Source organism: Odontomachus brunneus, unplaced genomic scaffold, assembly GCF_010583005.1.
Source record: "Odontomachus brunneus isolate Ranch 3 - 2012 unplaced genomic scaffold, Obru_v1 Obru_scaffold_013, whole genome shotgun sequence".
Classification (NCBI taxonomy): Eukaryota; Metazoa; Arthropoda; class Insecta; order Hymenoptera; family Formicidae; genus Odontomachus; species Odontomachus brunneus.
In genome coordinates this window covers 3,042,398-3,058,432 of record NW_022639463.1, presented here as the reverse complement: position 1 = coordinate 3,058,432, position 16,035 = coordinate 3,042,398, and the positions used below count along the sequence as shown (strand labels likewise).

The window sequence follows — 16,035 nt, the reverse complement described above, 5'->3', positions numbered from 1 at the left end:
AATTTGGTGAACTTTGCTCTGATTGGCCAATTTTCAATTCAATCTCGATCTTAATCCGTAGTCTAATAGCGAATTCGGTAGCTTGCACTAGTGCGCACTGAGTGCGCATTAAGGCTTGTTTACAGTACATTCTTATATTTAAGATCGTGTCTTAAATACATATTTAAAAACATTTTAACTAATAAAATGATTCGTACGGATGTTATACATATCATATTATGGTTAAAAATATTTGAGAATTTATTTGAGAATTATTTAAGACAATCTTTAAATATAATAACATACTATGAACAAGCCTTAGTGCGCACTCAGTGCACACTAGTGCAAGCAACCGAATTCGCTATTAGACGAGCTTTAGAGACCCTCTAATAAGAGTCTGGCTATCAGAACGCAGTTTTTGATTGGTCCGGCAATTTCTGGCTACTCCCGCTCATATTTGAATCAAGATAACCTTACCCGTATTTACATTAAATTGCATTACTTGTAATTTATAATATACGTATTATTTTCTCATAATACACTTTATCATACATTATTGCTTACCTCGTAAAGACAAGAATTATTTGTTAGTGTTCAGTTTTCGCGACGTACGTTCTGTGCCCATAATGCTCGACGTAGACTGTTTGAAGCGCATGCGTGAATACGTCAGAAGAGGATAGGTTGCAGAAAAAGATAGGAAATATATATATTTCTCTCTCGAAAAATTTTGCCAGAATTCTTCTGATGGCCAGACTCTTATTATAGGATCTCTAACGCCTTGCTCTGGCTGCTGAATCAGGCCGGTGGTCCTTCTCAGGCTTCTCTCTGCTTTGATTCTTATTCTGTGAACTCTCTTTTATAAAAGAGAGTTGAGAGAATAAAGGTCCCTTTGTCTCTTTCGTAGTGCGAGCAGGTGTAACGTATCTTGTGTGATTATTTTTTACCTTATTGCAATGGAAGATAACACAAGTGAAGATCGGGCGATGATATGCATGCTTAAATAATTGTAGAGAACAGGAGATTCAAGGGAATATAATAGCTCAGTCAAATCCACCATCGTGACATAGAGCACACTTTATTTCTCAATTAATTATAATAATTATTTAGCATTGACCAAAATCGAATATACGTATATATATATATGTGTTTGTTTTTACATTTATATACCGTATATTCCTCTTTAATCGGAATTCAATAATCGTAGTAGATTAATTTACCAATACAAGTGTAATTAATCGTAATGTATTGTCTGAAAGTATCACTGCGTTGCATCCATTGGTCGCCCCCTTCGCAATTCGTCGCAAAACGGGGATCAACGGAAAACGGCTCGGGGCGATTGTGCTGCACATGGCGGAGGGTAGAAAGTGCGCGCGTTCAGGGTGGAACATCGGTCGAGAGAGGGCGCCTTTCCTTCACAGTTCAACGATGTCGCGCGGCGCGCATTTCGTGTCTCCCGCGCGTCCCGGATTTTCTGGCGCTTACAAAATATAAGTGGGCCCGGCGCGCCTCGGAAAACACGAAATCCATCGCGAAGCCTACACGAGTTTACGCGAGGAATGGGGACGTTGAGTGGCGGCACAGAAGGAAGGAAAGACGGAGGGAAGTGAGTAAGGAAAGAGGAAAGGAACGTCAGAGAACGATGGAGAGTTCCTGGAGGGATATTAAGGAGACAGGTAATACCAGAAGCTTCTTTCTCCGTGACCAAGGATGCTCAGTGACTCGCGGGGATCGATAGATCCGGCATCCGCTCGATCCCCAAATAGTTAGATTACAATTAGAACGCGAAGAGCTCGCTGCGCCCGCGTGAGAGGCGCGTTTCCCACAAAGAATGTTCAGCTGTCTCTCTTTCTACCTCAATATCCCGAGTGTTGCGTTACGCCATTGCAAAACAAGAAAACAAAGAGTTTTTTAATAGTTCCCAGAAAGATTCTCACAAGTAAAATTCACACTAACTCGCGCTCATTGCAGAAACTATTCATCCTTAGTGAGGCAGCTTCGTCCACTCGATTTTCTTGGAAGAGCGGTTTGAACGTCGATTTTGTCGATATTACGCAAAGCCGCGAAAAGAATCGAGGACGGCTTAGGACACGAAAGAAAGGATGAAAAAGGAAACCTGCTCTCAGGCGGGATGTGCGAGCTCTATCTCCGCGGAACAATATTCAACATTTAACAATAGCCAACATTTATAGAATAAGATACCGATTTAGTATTTATAGTTAAGTTCATTCTTTCGCGATCGTGCCAATTTCGCCGCTTGTCCCATACTTTTTCTTTCTCTATCTCCCTCTCTCTTTCTCTCTCTCTCTCTCTCTCTCTCTCTCTCTCTTTTTGTCAGATCGCGCGAATCGGTCCGTAAACAATCGAACGTAATCGCGAACCGACGCGACGTGTAAATTATTAATATCACACGGCAATATAGACTTCCTCCTGCATAGGTAGTAATACCATACATATATATATATATATATATATATATATATATATATATATATATATGTACTCTCGTATATCTCTTCTCTTCTCCCTCTCTCTTTCTCTTCCCAGCGCGCAATGTTTCTCAAATCGACCTCCTTCATCCGACCACCAACGAGAATTTTCGATCAGGGGCGAATTTATACATAGAGACTTTATATTACTTAAGCCTCTCAGGCCTCCGGCTATCGAGCGACCCCAAGACTAATGTCACTTAGAGGTATTTAACTTTCAAATCTTTCATGCTGTACGAGATGCACCGTTTAATCGCGACATTCCGCTTCAAATCTCCTCGCGACTGATCCTCGCGGTCGAAATTCCACCGAAGAAGATTTACAGCCCGTTCACACGTTACGGTTTGTTTACCGTATCGGTAATTTTGCCGAATCGGTGTTAACTAATGCAGTGTTCACACGATTCGGTTTTTTTTTTGCCGTACGTCCACTCTCCTCTCTCTCATGTTTCCTTCTTCACGTTCATTTAGTATTGTTAACTTGTGCTGTGAACACCGTCTACCGATACGGCGATTCGGTTAAACAACTGAACCGTCTGAACGTTTGCACTACGATATATGCGCCACTAGCGACCGATTCGGTTTTATTACCGAATCGCGACATACGGTTTTCGTTGGCAAAACCGAATGTCAAAAATCACCGAATCGGTTATTTTACCGTGTACGATCGACGGCAGCATCGTGTGAACACGCACATTAAAATATATACGTCTACTACAGAAGATGGCAAGAAAACCGATTCGGTAAAAAGACCGATTCGGTGTTGTGTGAACGGGCTATTACGCGAAATCTCACAAAGCACAATACATTTCAGTTCGTGAAAATCACGAGATTCAATTGTTCATACTTTTGTTGCTGATATCCGTTTATTCTCGCGAGCTGTGCAAAACGTGAAACGTCGTCTCTTCTGTTTTGCACCTGCAATTTCGTGTCGACACATCCACGCTGAGGGGTTCGATTAGCTTCAGGCCGCCACCCTCATCCGCCCCTGCTCTCTCAACGTGGGATAATTAGCGTTTTATTGCTATCATACGCACGGGGACGCGATCCGATTGACCTCGGGTCTATCTCTCTCTTTCTCTCTCTTTTTTCTCCATCACTTGCAGTTTCCCTTATATACATCGGTCGGAGTGTATGTTTGCGTATATGTATGTATGTATATGTTCGAAGAGAAGATCCGCGCCTCTCGGTATCCCCCACGTGCGTTCTAATTGACAAAACTTCATCGGTTCACCCGACACATAAGTTAATGTATTCTTTCTTAAGGTATTCTTCTTATCGCGATCGCGGGGTAGGACGCTTGAAACACGCGTGAGGGTAATCGCAATGGATCATTGCTCAACCCTCGGCCCTACACGGAGAAAAAACATTGCATTAACATGACAATGACACTAATAAATTTAGTTGAAGAGAACAGAGATGTTCATTCTTACAAATCAAATATTCAAAAAAATGTTTCATTGGTCTAGATAGAATTCTAAATGCCACAGTTAAAATTCATCGCTGTCTTTTGCATCCGCTAGCAAATTATCTATGACACGTGAAATTTGCTGCTGACAGCAGCAAAGTATTCTAACAATATCTGCAAGTAATAGATGGATGTGAGATTATATATTTGTTTGTTCCTCGTCTTTAGTCGTTTTTGTCTACAGTCAATTTTTATAAAGCGTAACTGATTTTAATCCGAATGAGCATCGCAGAGAAACTCTTTTGCTAAATTTCACAAATAGTTCAAATAGAAATACTGTCTCTATATTAATTAAACACAAAACATATGTGATATCGCTATTAATGTTTGCTAATAATAATTTGTAACTTAATAGCTATTTGCTTGCTAATACAAAATAATTTCTTTTCTTCGTGAAACTAAAAGAATTACTCTCCTGTTAATAAAATGAAAATGAAGTGAAATTCGCGGCGTCAAGGCTGTGCCATTATCACGTTAATCCCAGTGACTTCCTTTCTCCGTGTACACGTCCACCCTTTCTCTCTCGATAATGATTTGAGAAACACTGGTCCGGCGCGATGGCCCCCTCCACCGGCTCTAAACACGGTGCTGTTAAACTTTTAATATTGCACAACATCGATAACACCTCGAGCTTCGAAAAGAGTTTCGTTTATCTCACAGCGATTATAGGTAGGTTGAAACTCGTGCGGGCTCTTTTTTTTTCCTTCACGTTCCACAGCTCTCGTCCTTCCATTATATTATCCTCATCGTCTGTGTGTCTGTCTGGTAAGGACTTAATCGGCGACGGTGACAGCAGCAAATGGTGTGTGATCGTCATAACAATCATAATCATCATAATAATAACAATATCGGTGGTACAGTATTAGTCGGTGGTGTCGATCGCGAGATACGCAGTAACTCAATTCGCGATTAACTTACAAGCGCCGCTTCGTCACGGTGTATCGCACCGTGGTTGGACCGCTGGGGCATCCTCCGACCTCGGCGAGTTCGTCTAGAGTATCTAGGATGCGTCACCTAACGCCAAAGGAATATAACTATGAGAGATTATCGCTACTGTTTAAAGCCATTCGTGTCCCTCTATCTCGCGATACGCTACGTATATGAAACTCTGTGAGCCCCTGAAGAGAAGGATCCTTTAAGTCTACAATCTCTAGAGTACCTCTACGTGTCTATCGGAATAGTCTACGTGGTCGTTCGCGGAAGGGAAACCGACGACCAACGCAATCACTTCGGACAAGCGTCGGAAAGCTTCGTAAAATCAGGATGACACTAGGTATTCTAGGTGTGTGTATGTATATGTGTGCGTGCGTGCGTGTGTATGTGTGTGTATTCTCTTTATCTTATTTTATTAATAATTATATATAACTCACTCTCGCGAGATCCGGAAGATGCCCGCGGCTGTCTCTGAGCCCGTTGTCGCTTTCAACAACAATTTCGTGCCGAACATGACAATTCGAGCGCAATCGAAGACGCGATCTCACTGCTCCGCGGTTACGAATGACAGTGCGACCGCAATAATGATAATAACACGCGCGAGCAATGACAATAAAAAAGACAACGTGCCGTCGTGTCCGCCGTCGCCCTTATCTCGACGATATACGTGTAAGTAATTTACTCTAGTGTCGTTACATTACGCTTAGCAGATATATCGCTCGAAGATTTCATTCTTCTCTTTTACCTAAAATCCACGTGGCAACAAATAATCAAGTTCCTTAATTACTTTCATTGTTCTGGCGGTTGAACTCTCGTACAAAGTCACAGAAGGGGAGCGGGTTCGAAACTGATCGCCGGTGCTGCGAAAGTAGTAATTACATCCGTCGGGTCTACGTTATAGACTCTACGCTTAACGTATGAACGCTACCGTGTGGTGCTGATTCGAATAGGAAGTCTGTTGTTTTTCTCATTCTCGTGTTACTCTCTTGCTTGCGCCACTATTATGCCGATGGGCTAATAATACTAATCGAAATTATTGCGCCTGCGTTCGCGGTTATACATTCGTCACGCGCACATGGTAAAAAATGGAGACGACCTTTGCACTCGGAATAAATAATTTTTAAAAATCGTAAAAAAGAGAATAAAGATCGATGTGGCAAACTGCTACGCGACAAGCGCGCTAAGGTGTCGGAAAAATTTCGCTCGTTTCTCCGAAAATTCGACAAACTGCGAGGATTGCGCTTCCTCTTTCTCACGGAGCAATTCCTCGTATGTGGCCTCGTTCACAATACAATTTCTAATGCAATATCAAAGAAATAAATTATCACTTGTTTTCTACAAATCGCTATAACTTTCCGCACATAAAGACGCTAATTTTAATTCCATAATTATGCATATATATATATTTGGTGCTTTGAACAGAAGGTACGCGACTTCGGATCATATTTGCTGAATTGAGCAGAAAAGAGCCTAGTAAACAGGTTGAGAAATGAACCTTTTCGGAAGTGGAACTTGCTTCAGAAACGAGTTTCTCTACTTTCATAGTGGAAGCTCGCGGCTCGCTCATTCCCATTCAAATTAGACGGCATGTAAGCATGAAATTATTTTATGTTCGCTAATTTTCATCGTTATACCAAGTATTCATGACATTATTAGCATGGTCATACGTGTTTCTATCATTGATCTGCTTGTCTGCAGTCGGAACAACGAATCAGTTGCATTTTTATAGGAATTTATCAGATAATTCTATGTTTTGATCGCCATCCCTGAATTGAATAGGTAGCGAATCGCTTTCGCTGTCAAAATAAAAAACTGTCTCCAACTTCGGTCCCCATTTTTTACGTTCATTAAATGCTCCTTGCTTCCAAAGAAGCGTATCCTTCTTTTAACACCCTGTACACTCGTTTGCACAACGGCTCGCGACACGTTTCACCGATGAAGTTAGGAACGCGTCAAACTCAACAACTCTCAGAAGTTGAGTTCTCTTACAAAGTTATCCGTTCCATCGATTGCGTTTCAAACTGCATCGAAATTGAAAGTGTCCACAAACCGTATTAAAATCAACGTTGTGCGCATTAATCTCGATTAAAATTTTCTTTGACTCAAATAAACAGCGAATAATCAGAAATCGGAATGAATCAGTCATATATATAATATTATTAATTGCAAACAGCAAAATCAACTGATGAAATTATAATTATTAATTAATGCATAATCAATCTGATGAAGGTTTGATTAATAATTGCATCAACCGATTAAATTGTTTGTGACTTTATACATAACGACTGATTAATTTTAATGATTAAAACTATTCTAGTCAGCTGACTACATTTCAATCGATCATAACGTGCCCAACACTAGTCCAAACCGAGCGTACGTCGCCATTTATCGTTCCGGAATTTTTCCGACAACAAATAAATCGAGATCATCGTCGTCGTGAAAACAATGCCGGGGATTATCTACAATAATCACTGGTAAATTGAGAATGACTTCGTGGAAGAGATTCGCCGCCATTTCGCTTAAAGTAAACCCTAATTTCTAGCTAGTGTCGTCTAGCAATTGAAAACGAAACGAAGAGGGAGAGAACCGGAGAACGAAGGAAGGTAGGAAGGAAGGAAGGAAATACGCGGTCGAATGAGCGGTCAATCGACTGAGGAATGGAAACGAGTCGCTATAACATTATCATACGAATACATTGCACGAGTAACGAGTTTTGTTGCGCCGCGCGGACCAACGCAAGAACATGTGTGTACCGCGAATTGGATATGATCGAACCGTGTCGCGAAGAAAGCCGTGCGCTTTTATAACACGATTATACGACAAACGAGCCATGAAGGAACCTGTATGATCTGTAGCGGCCAGAAGGGTTTTCCCCTCCGCGTCGCGCGCAGAAGGGAAGCGAGCGCGGGACTCGATAAGATTGCTCCAGCGACATTAACGTTCGGTCATGCGACAATAAAAGGTTGCACCGATCAAAGGAAAAGTCTCGGAATTCATTTAACACGCAACAATGTGTGTGTATGTGTGTATATTTGTACGTGTGTGTGCGTGTGTATGTATTCTCGATGTGAGTGACGTCAATTTCTTCACCCTTTATATCGTAAGTTCGGTATAATCGTCTTCTTAAGGGAGTTAAATCACGACGTTGCATTAAAAGTGGATTAAATAGCATCGATTAGCAATTTGTAATTCTCTCTCTCTTTGTTTGTTTAATCATTATCATCTATCGTACAAGCAGAAGAAGAAAATTTCACTAGGGTTGTAAAACGCCAGTGGACGGCGCGACAACGCGATCGACTAACGTCTAAAATGTCTTTCATTTAGCGTTTAGTGAGAAAATCAAGTATGCTGGAACAATCTCACCCCATCCGAATAAATCGTCGCGCATGACGATCGCGCGCGATGTTTATTCCCCGGATGAAGTACAGTTCGCAAGAATAGGAAACAAACAAGCCGGACTTCCGGCTCCTTACGAGGGAGGACGAGACAAACGACGCTCACGTTGAGCGTGATTAGCGAATTGGATCTCAGAGAGGGAACTACATCGGAGAAATATAACGCGCTCTGCCATAATCAATCGATTCATGCATATGCTCGATTTGATTCGCACCTCTTCTTTCTCTTGCTGCTTATCTTCCCTTTTCTTTTGTGCACTCGAACTGCGGTGAAAATATTTCCGAAAGTATACATCTGAATATGACGAAACGCGATAACGTAAAATGAAAGAAGATGAAAAGAGAGCCGCCCTTGACAGTGAACTGCTATCATAGGTACTTTAACGTGTTTACGTGTACTTGTATAGATGCGTGTGCGTGCGTGCGTGTGTCTGCATCTGCACTCAGACAAAAAGACATGGCGATGGCAAGTGCATAAGTGACAACTCTATTTTATAGTTTTTGCAACTAAAACTTTAGTTGCAACAACTATGGGTTTTTTACGTAGAATTAATGTATACAGTTGGATGAATCATCTCAAGGTTATTGCAACTGCAACTTTAGTTGCAACAACTGAGGAAAATAGTTTATTAAATTAACTCTACATACTAAACTCGTATTAAATTGTCATCTATATACAATTACCATTATCATGTTTTTCTCTGAGCGTGTGTGTGTCTTGTCAGTGTGATGATACACGTGTCTGTATATTGTGTTTGCATACGTATAATACGTCTATATGTATCTATGCACATATTTCCTGGGTATGCATTCGTGTGTGTCTGCGCGCGCGAAGGTCCTTACGTCGATAAAAGACACTATAACATTATATATGTACATTAACATGCGTAATAGAGGCTATTCTCGGGGTCGGGGGTATTTTTCGAAGGGTATTCATCGTAGGTACACTGCGGAGGGCTGTAACGCAAGTGATAAGTAGGTAGATAGAGTCGTCGATAGGGAGTAGTTTCGGGTGTTTTAGGCTAGCTGAAGAGTAGAATAATCCCGTGGTAGACGCTAGTGAACGAATGCTGGGTCTTTGGCTTCGAGATGCGCGGCGTCGTTTTAGGGTAATGGCACTACGACCTGCACGTAGGACACGGGGAAATAGCCCGTGCGGCCGTCCAGGCTGCCCTCGAACCAATTCTCGTCGAGCTTCTGGGTCAAGGTGATCGTGTCGTTCTCCTGGAACGCGAAAAAAAAAATGCAATCGTTGAGTGATCGGCGATATTGTCAGTCGCTTTCGAGCGACGCGAAAACCCCCTTTCCCAAAAGAGACGTCTGCAAAATGTCCAGAAGAGAGTTGAGTGTAATTGAAACTCTATGCAACGAGAACAGATTGAGTCCTTCGTCCCGATGTTGAGACGTCTTCTGGATAGCGCTTTTGACAACACTTTGACATTGTCCAGACGTTTCTGGAAACGATTACACGTAATACAACTTAGAGTTTACCTTGAATCCAAGTTCACCGGGATTTTCGGGCTCAAAGTCGTAAAGAGCTGTGCAGCACGGCGTTCTTGAAATCGGCGTCCTCGCTGGCGATTTGCTCGGTGAGGGCAAGGGTGAAGCTGAAAATAGTCAGCACCGAATGCTAAACTACTAAAAGCCACGCTCGATCAAAAAAAAGAGACACGTCGCTGCCTACGACTGCGTCGCATATCGTGTTTCAACTACAACAACATTTAAAACACCCCGTCTGACTCGTGTGAACGCAATCGTCGCGCGCGCTGGCGAAGCGCGACAAGCTGCCGGTCTCTGTCTTGATGCGAAAACAAAATAATAGCATTCGAAATGCTCGAATTAACGAAAGTAAAGTTTTCCTATCGAAACCGATATGTGTAATCATCGACAGAAGCTGCGTGAGCTAATTGAAGCCTTTGCAACGAGAAGTAAATAATTCATCAAACTTTGAAAAATACTATTAGCATAAAAACTGCAGTAATAATAAATAAAAAATATAACTCTATAAAAATGTTTACTACTTCTCACATTAGTCAGATAAAAAATTATGATGCAAAGAGTTTACATTTTTTGCAGATTATACAGATACACTATTTCGTACACTAAGAAAAAATATATAAGAAATAAAAAAATATTCGGTGAGTTAAATTAAAAATATCTTCTTCACAAAAAAATATTTTGCTCCTTTCTCTAAAATATTTTCTTAAAATATTTTTATAGAATAATTTTATTGGATTAAAATATTTTTCAAGTAAAAGAAAATGTACATTTTCATAAAACTTTGATTTTTCACAAGAGTAATTGTCTATTCTACGTAAATAAAAGAATTTAAAGAAGTAAGTAAATATGTTATTAATATCTACACCACACGAGTAAATATTTTTTTATTTTTTAGATATCTTTTCCCTTACAGTGTACACGCTATTTACTGATAAAAACCAAAGTATAAATTGGATAAATTATTAAAATTTCGCAGCTACATTCTAAGCAGTCGCCGAGACATCCTTCTCGTTGCAAAGAGACCGTTCGAGAGGTCACTTAAAAGTTACTTAACACAACTTTGTTCTACGGCACGGGGTGGCAGGCTACTATCTAACGAACGTGCACGGTGATCATGCCATCAGCATCGTTACGAGAGGGGTGGGAAAGCGGTGAATAACCCCATTGAAAGAAAAAGGAAATATGCGGGATCGATCGCACCAACATGGGTCAACCCGATCGCCGATACCGACAGTAAACCCGACGTATGATTTATGGTTGTTCGCGCGAAACCAGAAACCACCACGAAACTTTAGGTTAATTACGGTTGGGCGTAGACGTTGGTGCAACCGCCCGTCTGCGACACGCTCGGAAAGGAATCGCGTTTGTCCCGTCGCACGACGGACAGAGAAGGAAACCCCCATGCAAAGTTTACCATTGGTAGATTGTGGCGGGTTTCCGGCCGGAAATAGCTCGAGCTGCGAGCGCTTCCCGTCCGCATGAACCGGAGAGCCAGCTCGACTTGACCCTACATTGTGTCAAAAGGACAGACAGGTATGCCATATTATACACACAGCACAATCGGAGGGAGAATAGTGTGATAGTATGTGGGTGTGTATGTGGGTGTGGATGTGGGTGTGGATGTGGGTGTGGGAGGTATGCGTTATACACCTGAAGTCGCGAGGGTCGAACCTTAAAGGACTCAATGTCCGTTGCACCGACGCTTAATTGACAGCGTGACAAATGAACGTACACCACGTGTACACCACGAGCGAGTACGTAAAGTTTGTTTTTGCGGGAAGATCGATCGAACAACGATGCTTCATTAATTCTCGAAATAAACCAACATTTACGTGGTGCTGCATCTCGACTAATCGTTGGAATATACGACAACTTTGAATTACATCTGGTTAAGTTTACACCTCGCCAACTTCACTCGCACCGTTCGGCGTGTGGAAGTCCATCTAGCACGAATGTATCCGATCCGGGAACAGAAGAACACGAGACATCTCGGAGACGTGAAGTTGAATGGGTCGCACTGTTCGGCTTTGACGATTATACAGTACAGTTAGTACAGTCAGTACGTGCGAAAGAAAAAGAGAGAGGAAGAACGAGAGACACAGAGAGGATTCGACCGACGACGGCGTTAGGCAGTTTCTGTCGGGAGACTCTCCATAACAGGGTGAAACAGGAAGAATGCAATATCGGTCAGTACTGTACTGATATCACGTAAGAAGGACACATAAAAACGCCGGCATGACATAGTTACGAGGACGGGGAAGCAGTTAGACAGCCAGACCACCCGAGTGTCGTCGCGTTGTGGCGGGTATTTGTGAAATTCGTTTTACCGTGAAGTGAGAAGTTCCCACCGTTCATGTGGTCCGACGTCGACAATCCTTCCACGTGCAGGTCCGCGAGAGTCTTCGGCACGAACTCCAACTTCGGTCTGTTCAGCGCCTCCTCTTTCCTGGAGAGCGAGATTTATCCATTATGAAAACAGATCAATATTGGAACGGCTCGAGTAGCGTCAGACGAACTAAATTTCGGACTTGTGTACAACGAACTAACCACCCTGATTCTTTCAGAAAAATTTCCCTGTTCTCTCGATCTCTCATTCACGAAAAAAAAAAACTAGTTGGTTGAACTAAATATCCGGTGAAATATGAACGAACCAGAAATTTCGGTCGAAGTCTCCAGAATTCTGTTCAAGTTGACAAGATTTCTCGTTAACTCGGATGGAATTCTAGTAACTTCAACTTCCTGCGTCCAGATTGTTGATCTGACTCGATCGCGGTCTGTGCAGGAAAATTCGCGTGACACTCTGAGACGTGGATCTCTACTCTAAAGTTCAACAGCAATCGCGAGCGTACTTTTCTAAAAGCGTCTCCGTCAACACCCTGAGAACGTCGGTGCACTGTTGATGATACTCGAGGAGAGCCTCGCTGAAGGTCGCCAGCTGCGCCACTTGTTCAACCTGTAACGGGGCAACATAATGTAAGAATCCCGATCTCGTCACGACGTTGCGGAGGAGTGTATTGCCGACGAGGACGATGACTTACGTCGTTCTCCAGCAAATTAAACATGCCCATTTGCGCGAGATGGAGACTTTCCTCGAACTTCTCCTCGGCCTGACGGATCTCGTCGTCTGAAACGTGAGAACCTGTTCGCAAACGGTCGCCCCGTCGACGTATTAAAAAAGGTTGCACTACTGGGGTTGCTTGGTTGCCTAATATCTAAACACTCTCTTAGATAGTACAGGCCTTGCTTAGGAACGAACAAGCGCAATTAATTCTATGCACACACGCGAGCGCAGCTGTTTGACATTGTAAGAAAGCGTGAAACAAACTCGTGCTCTTCAACGGGAATTATCATTCCTATAACAAACAGTGGCGTGAGAGGATCCGAGAGATCCGGAAGATTGTCTAAGCAGGCGGCGTGATCGTAAGTCTCGACGAATACGCGACTAGCTACATGGAAAAAGCTACTCCATTAGTACAACTGAATCTTCTGTTATCTGGGGATCAGACGAAAAGCTCGATTGTAGGAACAGGAAGATTCCTGCATGAGGTTTCTTCTCAGTCAATTGCTCGCAGTTATCTCGACCGAGTTTTAAGCTTAATATACAATGTGTCCTTTGCTTCCTGTTTCTCTACCTTTTTCTGACTCAAGATTTAAGTCAGAAGGAGATAAAGGGAAAGAAATAGGAAGCAAAGAACAAGATCAAACTTTAACCCTCTAGCTACGGCGAAGCTGACCGTATCGCCAGTACAAACTTCTCTGTCGCGGTGTGCACGTAAACGAAAATGCACGCAACTTTTAAAACCACGAAAACAAGTGAGATGATGACTTGGAAAATACTAAGAAATGATTTAGCGGAAAGCCACTTTAGTGGCGCTTCGTCTCATAGAATGACTTACAGGGAAGCCACTTTAGTGGCGCTTTGTCCCACAGAATAACTTACAGGGAAGCCACTTTAGTTGCACTTCGTCCCACAGAATGACTTACAGGGAAGCCACTTTAGTTGCGTATAGTAGCTAGAAGGTTAGTGCAGCCGAATATTCGGACGAATACTTTCAACCACAAAGAGATTATATCTCGCCAACAAATTTTTCGTCTGGCCCACATTCAGTTGCCCCAACTGAAATTTCTTTTTCCCGTGTACGACAAGCTGCTGCTAAAACGCGGAACTGAAATCACGTACCAGCATAAGGCGACGAGGTGCTCGATCGCGCTGGACTTCCGAAATGCGGACTGGCGGACCTCTTCCCAGTCGCTAATCGTTAAATCGGCCGTCCAACGAGACGCAAACGGATCGCACCGGTAAAAAGCGAAAACCATCCGGGCAAGTCATGATGATGCAAAGGAAACGACCGTAAGAGACTTATGTTAGCGCGCTTAATCGTCTTGTCGGTCTCGCTCGGTGAGAACTGAACCGATCGCGCGAGAACATCGGCCCATAAAATAGACGTGTAAACGAAAATCGAAACAAAAGAGGAGGAAACGGAAGGCCGAGAGAAAGAGGAAGGAAAACGTTCCGCACATGCGAACATGTAACATTTCTTTCGCTCTACTTTCCGCGATATGTGTGCGTGCACACGATGCCGGTTTATATCATTCTACTCGATCATACGCGTGCAGCGGGGCATGCGCGGACGAGAGATCTTTCTCCTTTCTAGAACGCGTCGTTCGCATCTACCCGCGCATTTCATGCGATATCGCGTTCGCAATAACGCGCAGCACCACCGAGAACGAATCACCACCCTCACGGCCGGAGAGCGTGATTCTACTTTTTCATGCCGACAATGGGAAAAATGAAGCCGCCTTCAAGGAGCTTAAAAAAGTACGCCGACGCGTTGTTTCGCTGAAAAAGACGGAGAAGTTGAAATAGAAACTGTCTCGAGAGAACGAATAGTGATCATCGAAGCGAGCGTCTCACAAACGGCCGTAAAACCTAACATAAACAATTCAATATAATCAATAAATTATGTGAAGAGAAAGGCGGATAAGAGCCAAAGCACAGGTCCAATAGTGCGATTTACTACAGAGAAAAAATTCAAACTGAAAAACATACGTTTCGATCTAATTTATGTCCTCCTCAGTGTTACAAAAAAAGAGAAACATCGAAACGTATGTTTTTCAATTTGAATTTTTTCTTTGTAATAAACACAATCGCACTATTGGACCTGTGCTTTGGCTCTTACATGTTTTTTTCTTCACGCAATTTGTTGATTGCATATCTGAGAGCCATATTAGACTAATTTTTTTAATACAATTCGATATATACACTGAGAGAAAGAGACTGGAAGTCTCACTGCAAATTACAATGATCTTCAGCGTTAATCGTATTTTCTTATTGTTTATTTATGTTTTTATTGTTTATTAATGTTCTTATTGTTCTTACTGTTCATTAGCGAAAATTACAAAAAAATTTTTATTGCAATTTCTTTTTAATAATTTTTTTTGTAAAATTTTTTGTTCATACAGAATTATGACCGAAATTGCTTGTATTTGCTTAAAAGTGTTACGCACGTTTTACCTTTTACTGCAAAATTATTCCAATTGAACGTTCTTTAATATCGTATTCCATCGTCAAATTTATCGTATAGATCGTCAAATTTATTTCTATAATGATGTTATACCGCAATTTCGATGTAGTTTAACTTTACAAAAAACATTGTAAAAAGGAATGTAATTTCAACATCGTGTCTGTTATATTTTCTCCGTGTAATCCCATTAGACCTAACTGTAATTTCAACAAAAAAGAAATAGCAATATGCATATAACGTTATTATCAACATTATAGCAGAGCTCACTGCAAAAATGGTTTCTCCAACTGTTATTTTCCTTCGACTTGCATCGATAGTTATAGTATCATATATAATATCGAACACACCTCTTTCTCAATATATCGACGCAACATTGAGCTTCATCCGCGCGAAAACGTTTAGACTTCAAAAAGCGACCTTCTTCCTTGTTGGAGCTACCACCCCGGTAGGGGCCGTCATTCCCCGCGCGCTCACGGCCCCTTTACGACACACTGTAATCTCGGAAATCACGATTTCGAGGTACCAGTTTCCGGGCCGTCGGCCACGTCGCCGGTGATGCAACGCGGCCTACAACGGGGACGTCGTTATTCCCTTACGGTGCCATCAACGAGCGAGAGTGGTTTTTATTTCAACTCTTTTTCTGAAATCGCGAGCGTTCTCTACGTGTTCTCGCGTTCTCGCGCGCTGCAAGGACACGTGCGGCTGTGGCGTTGCTCTTGCGCCTGAATAAATCAATAAGAACGCGTACGC

General features: G+C 42.3%; 1 protein-coding gene across 13 annotated transcripts in view; it reads right to left on the bottom strand.

Annotated features, from left to right (window-relative positions):
* Window positions 1-2,116: 2,116 nt before the first annotated feature.
* The window catches only part of LOC116841183 (endophilin-A), a 44,172-nt gene continuing 30,253 nt past the window's right edge, over window positions 2,117-16,035 (bottom strand). For 3 of the 13 annotated variants that reach the window (XM_032808808.1, XM_032808811.1, XM_032808809.1), the window contains exons 7-13: window positions 13,941-14,012; window positions 12,799-12,899; window positions 12,610-12,713; window positions 12,109-12,206; window positions 11,175-11,267; window positions 9,752-9,867; window positions 2,117-9,484 (exon numbers count right to left, since the gene is read on the bottom strand). In XM_032808808.1, coding sequence (XP_032664699.1) covers window positions 9,365-9,484; window positions 9,752-9,867; window positions 11,175-11,267; window positions 12,109-12,206; window positions 12,610-12,713; window positions 12,799-12,899; window positions 13,941-14,012 — 704 coding nt within the window. In that variant the 3' untranslated portion in view covers window positions 2,117-9,364. Of the gene's footprint in view, window positions 9,485-9,751; window positions 9,868-11,174; window positions 11,268-12,087; window positions 12,207-12,609; window positions 12,714-12,798; window positions 12,900-13,940; window positions 14,013-16,035 lie in introns of all 13 variants that reach the window. The other 10 variants (XM_032808812.1, XM_032808813.1, XM_032808815.1 and 7 more) reach the window with 7 other exon arrangements.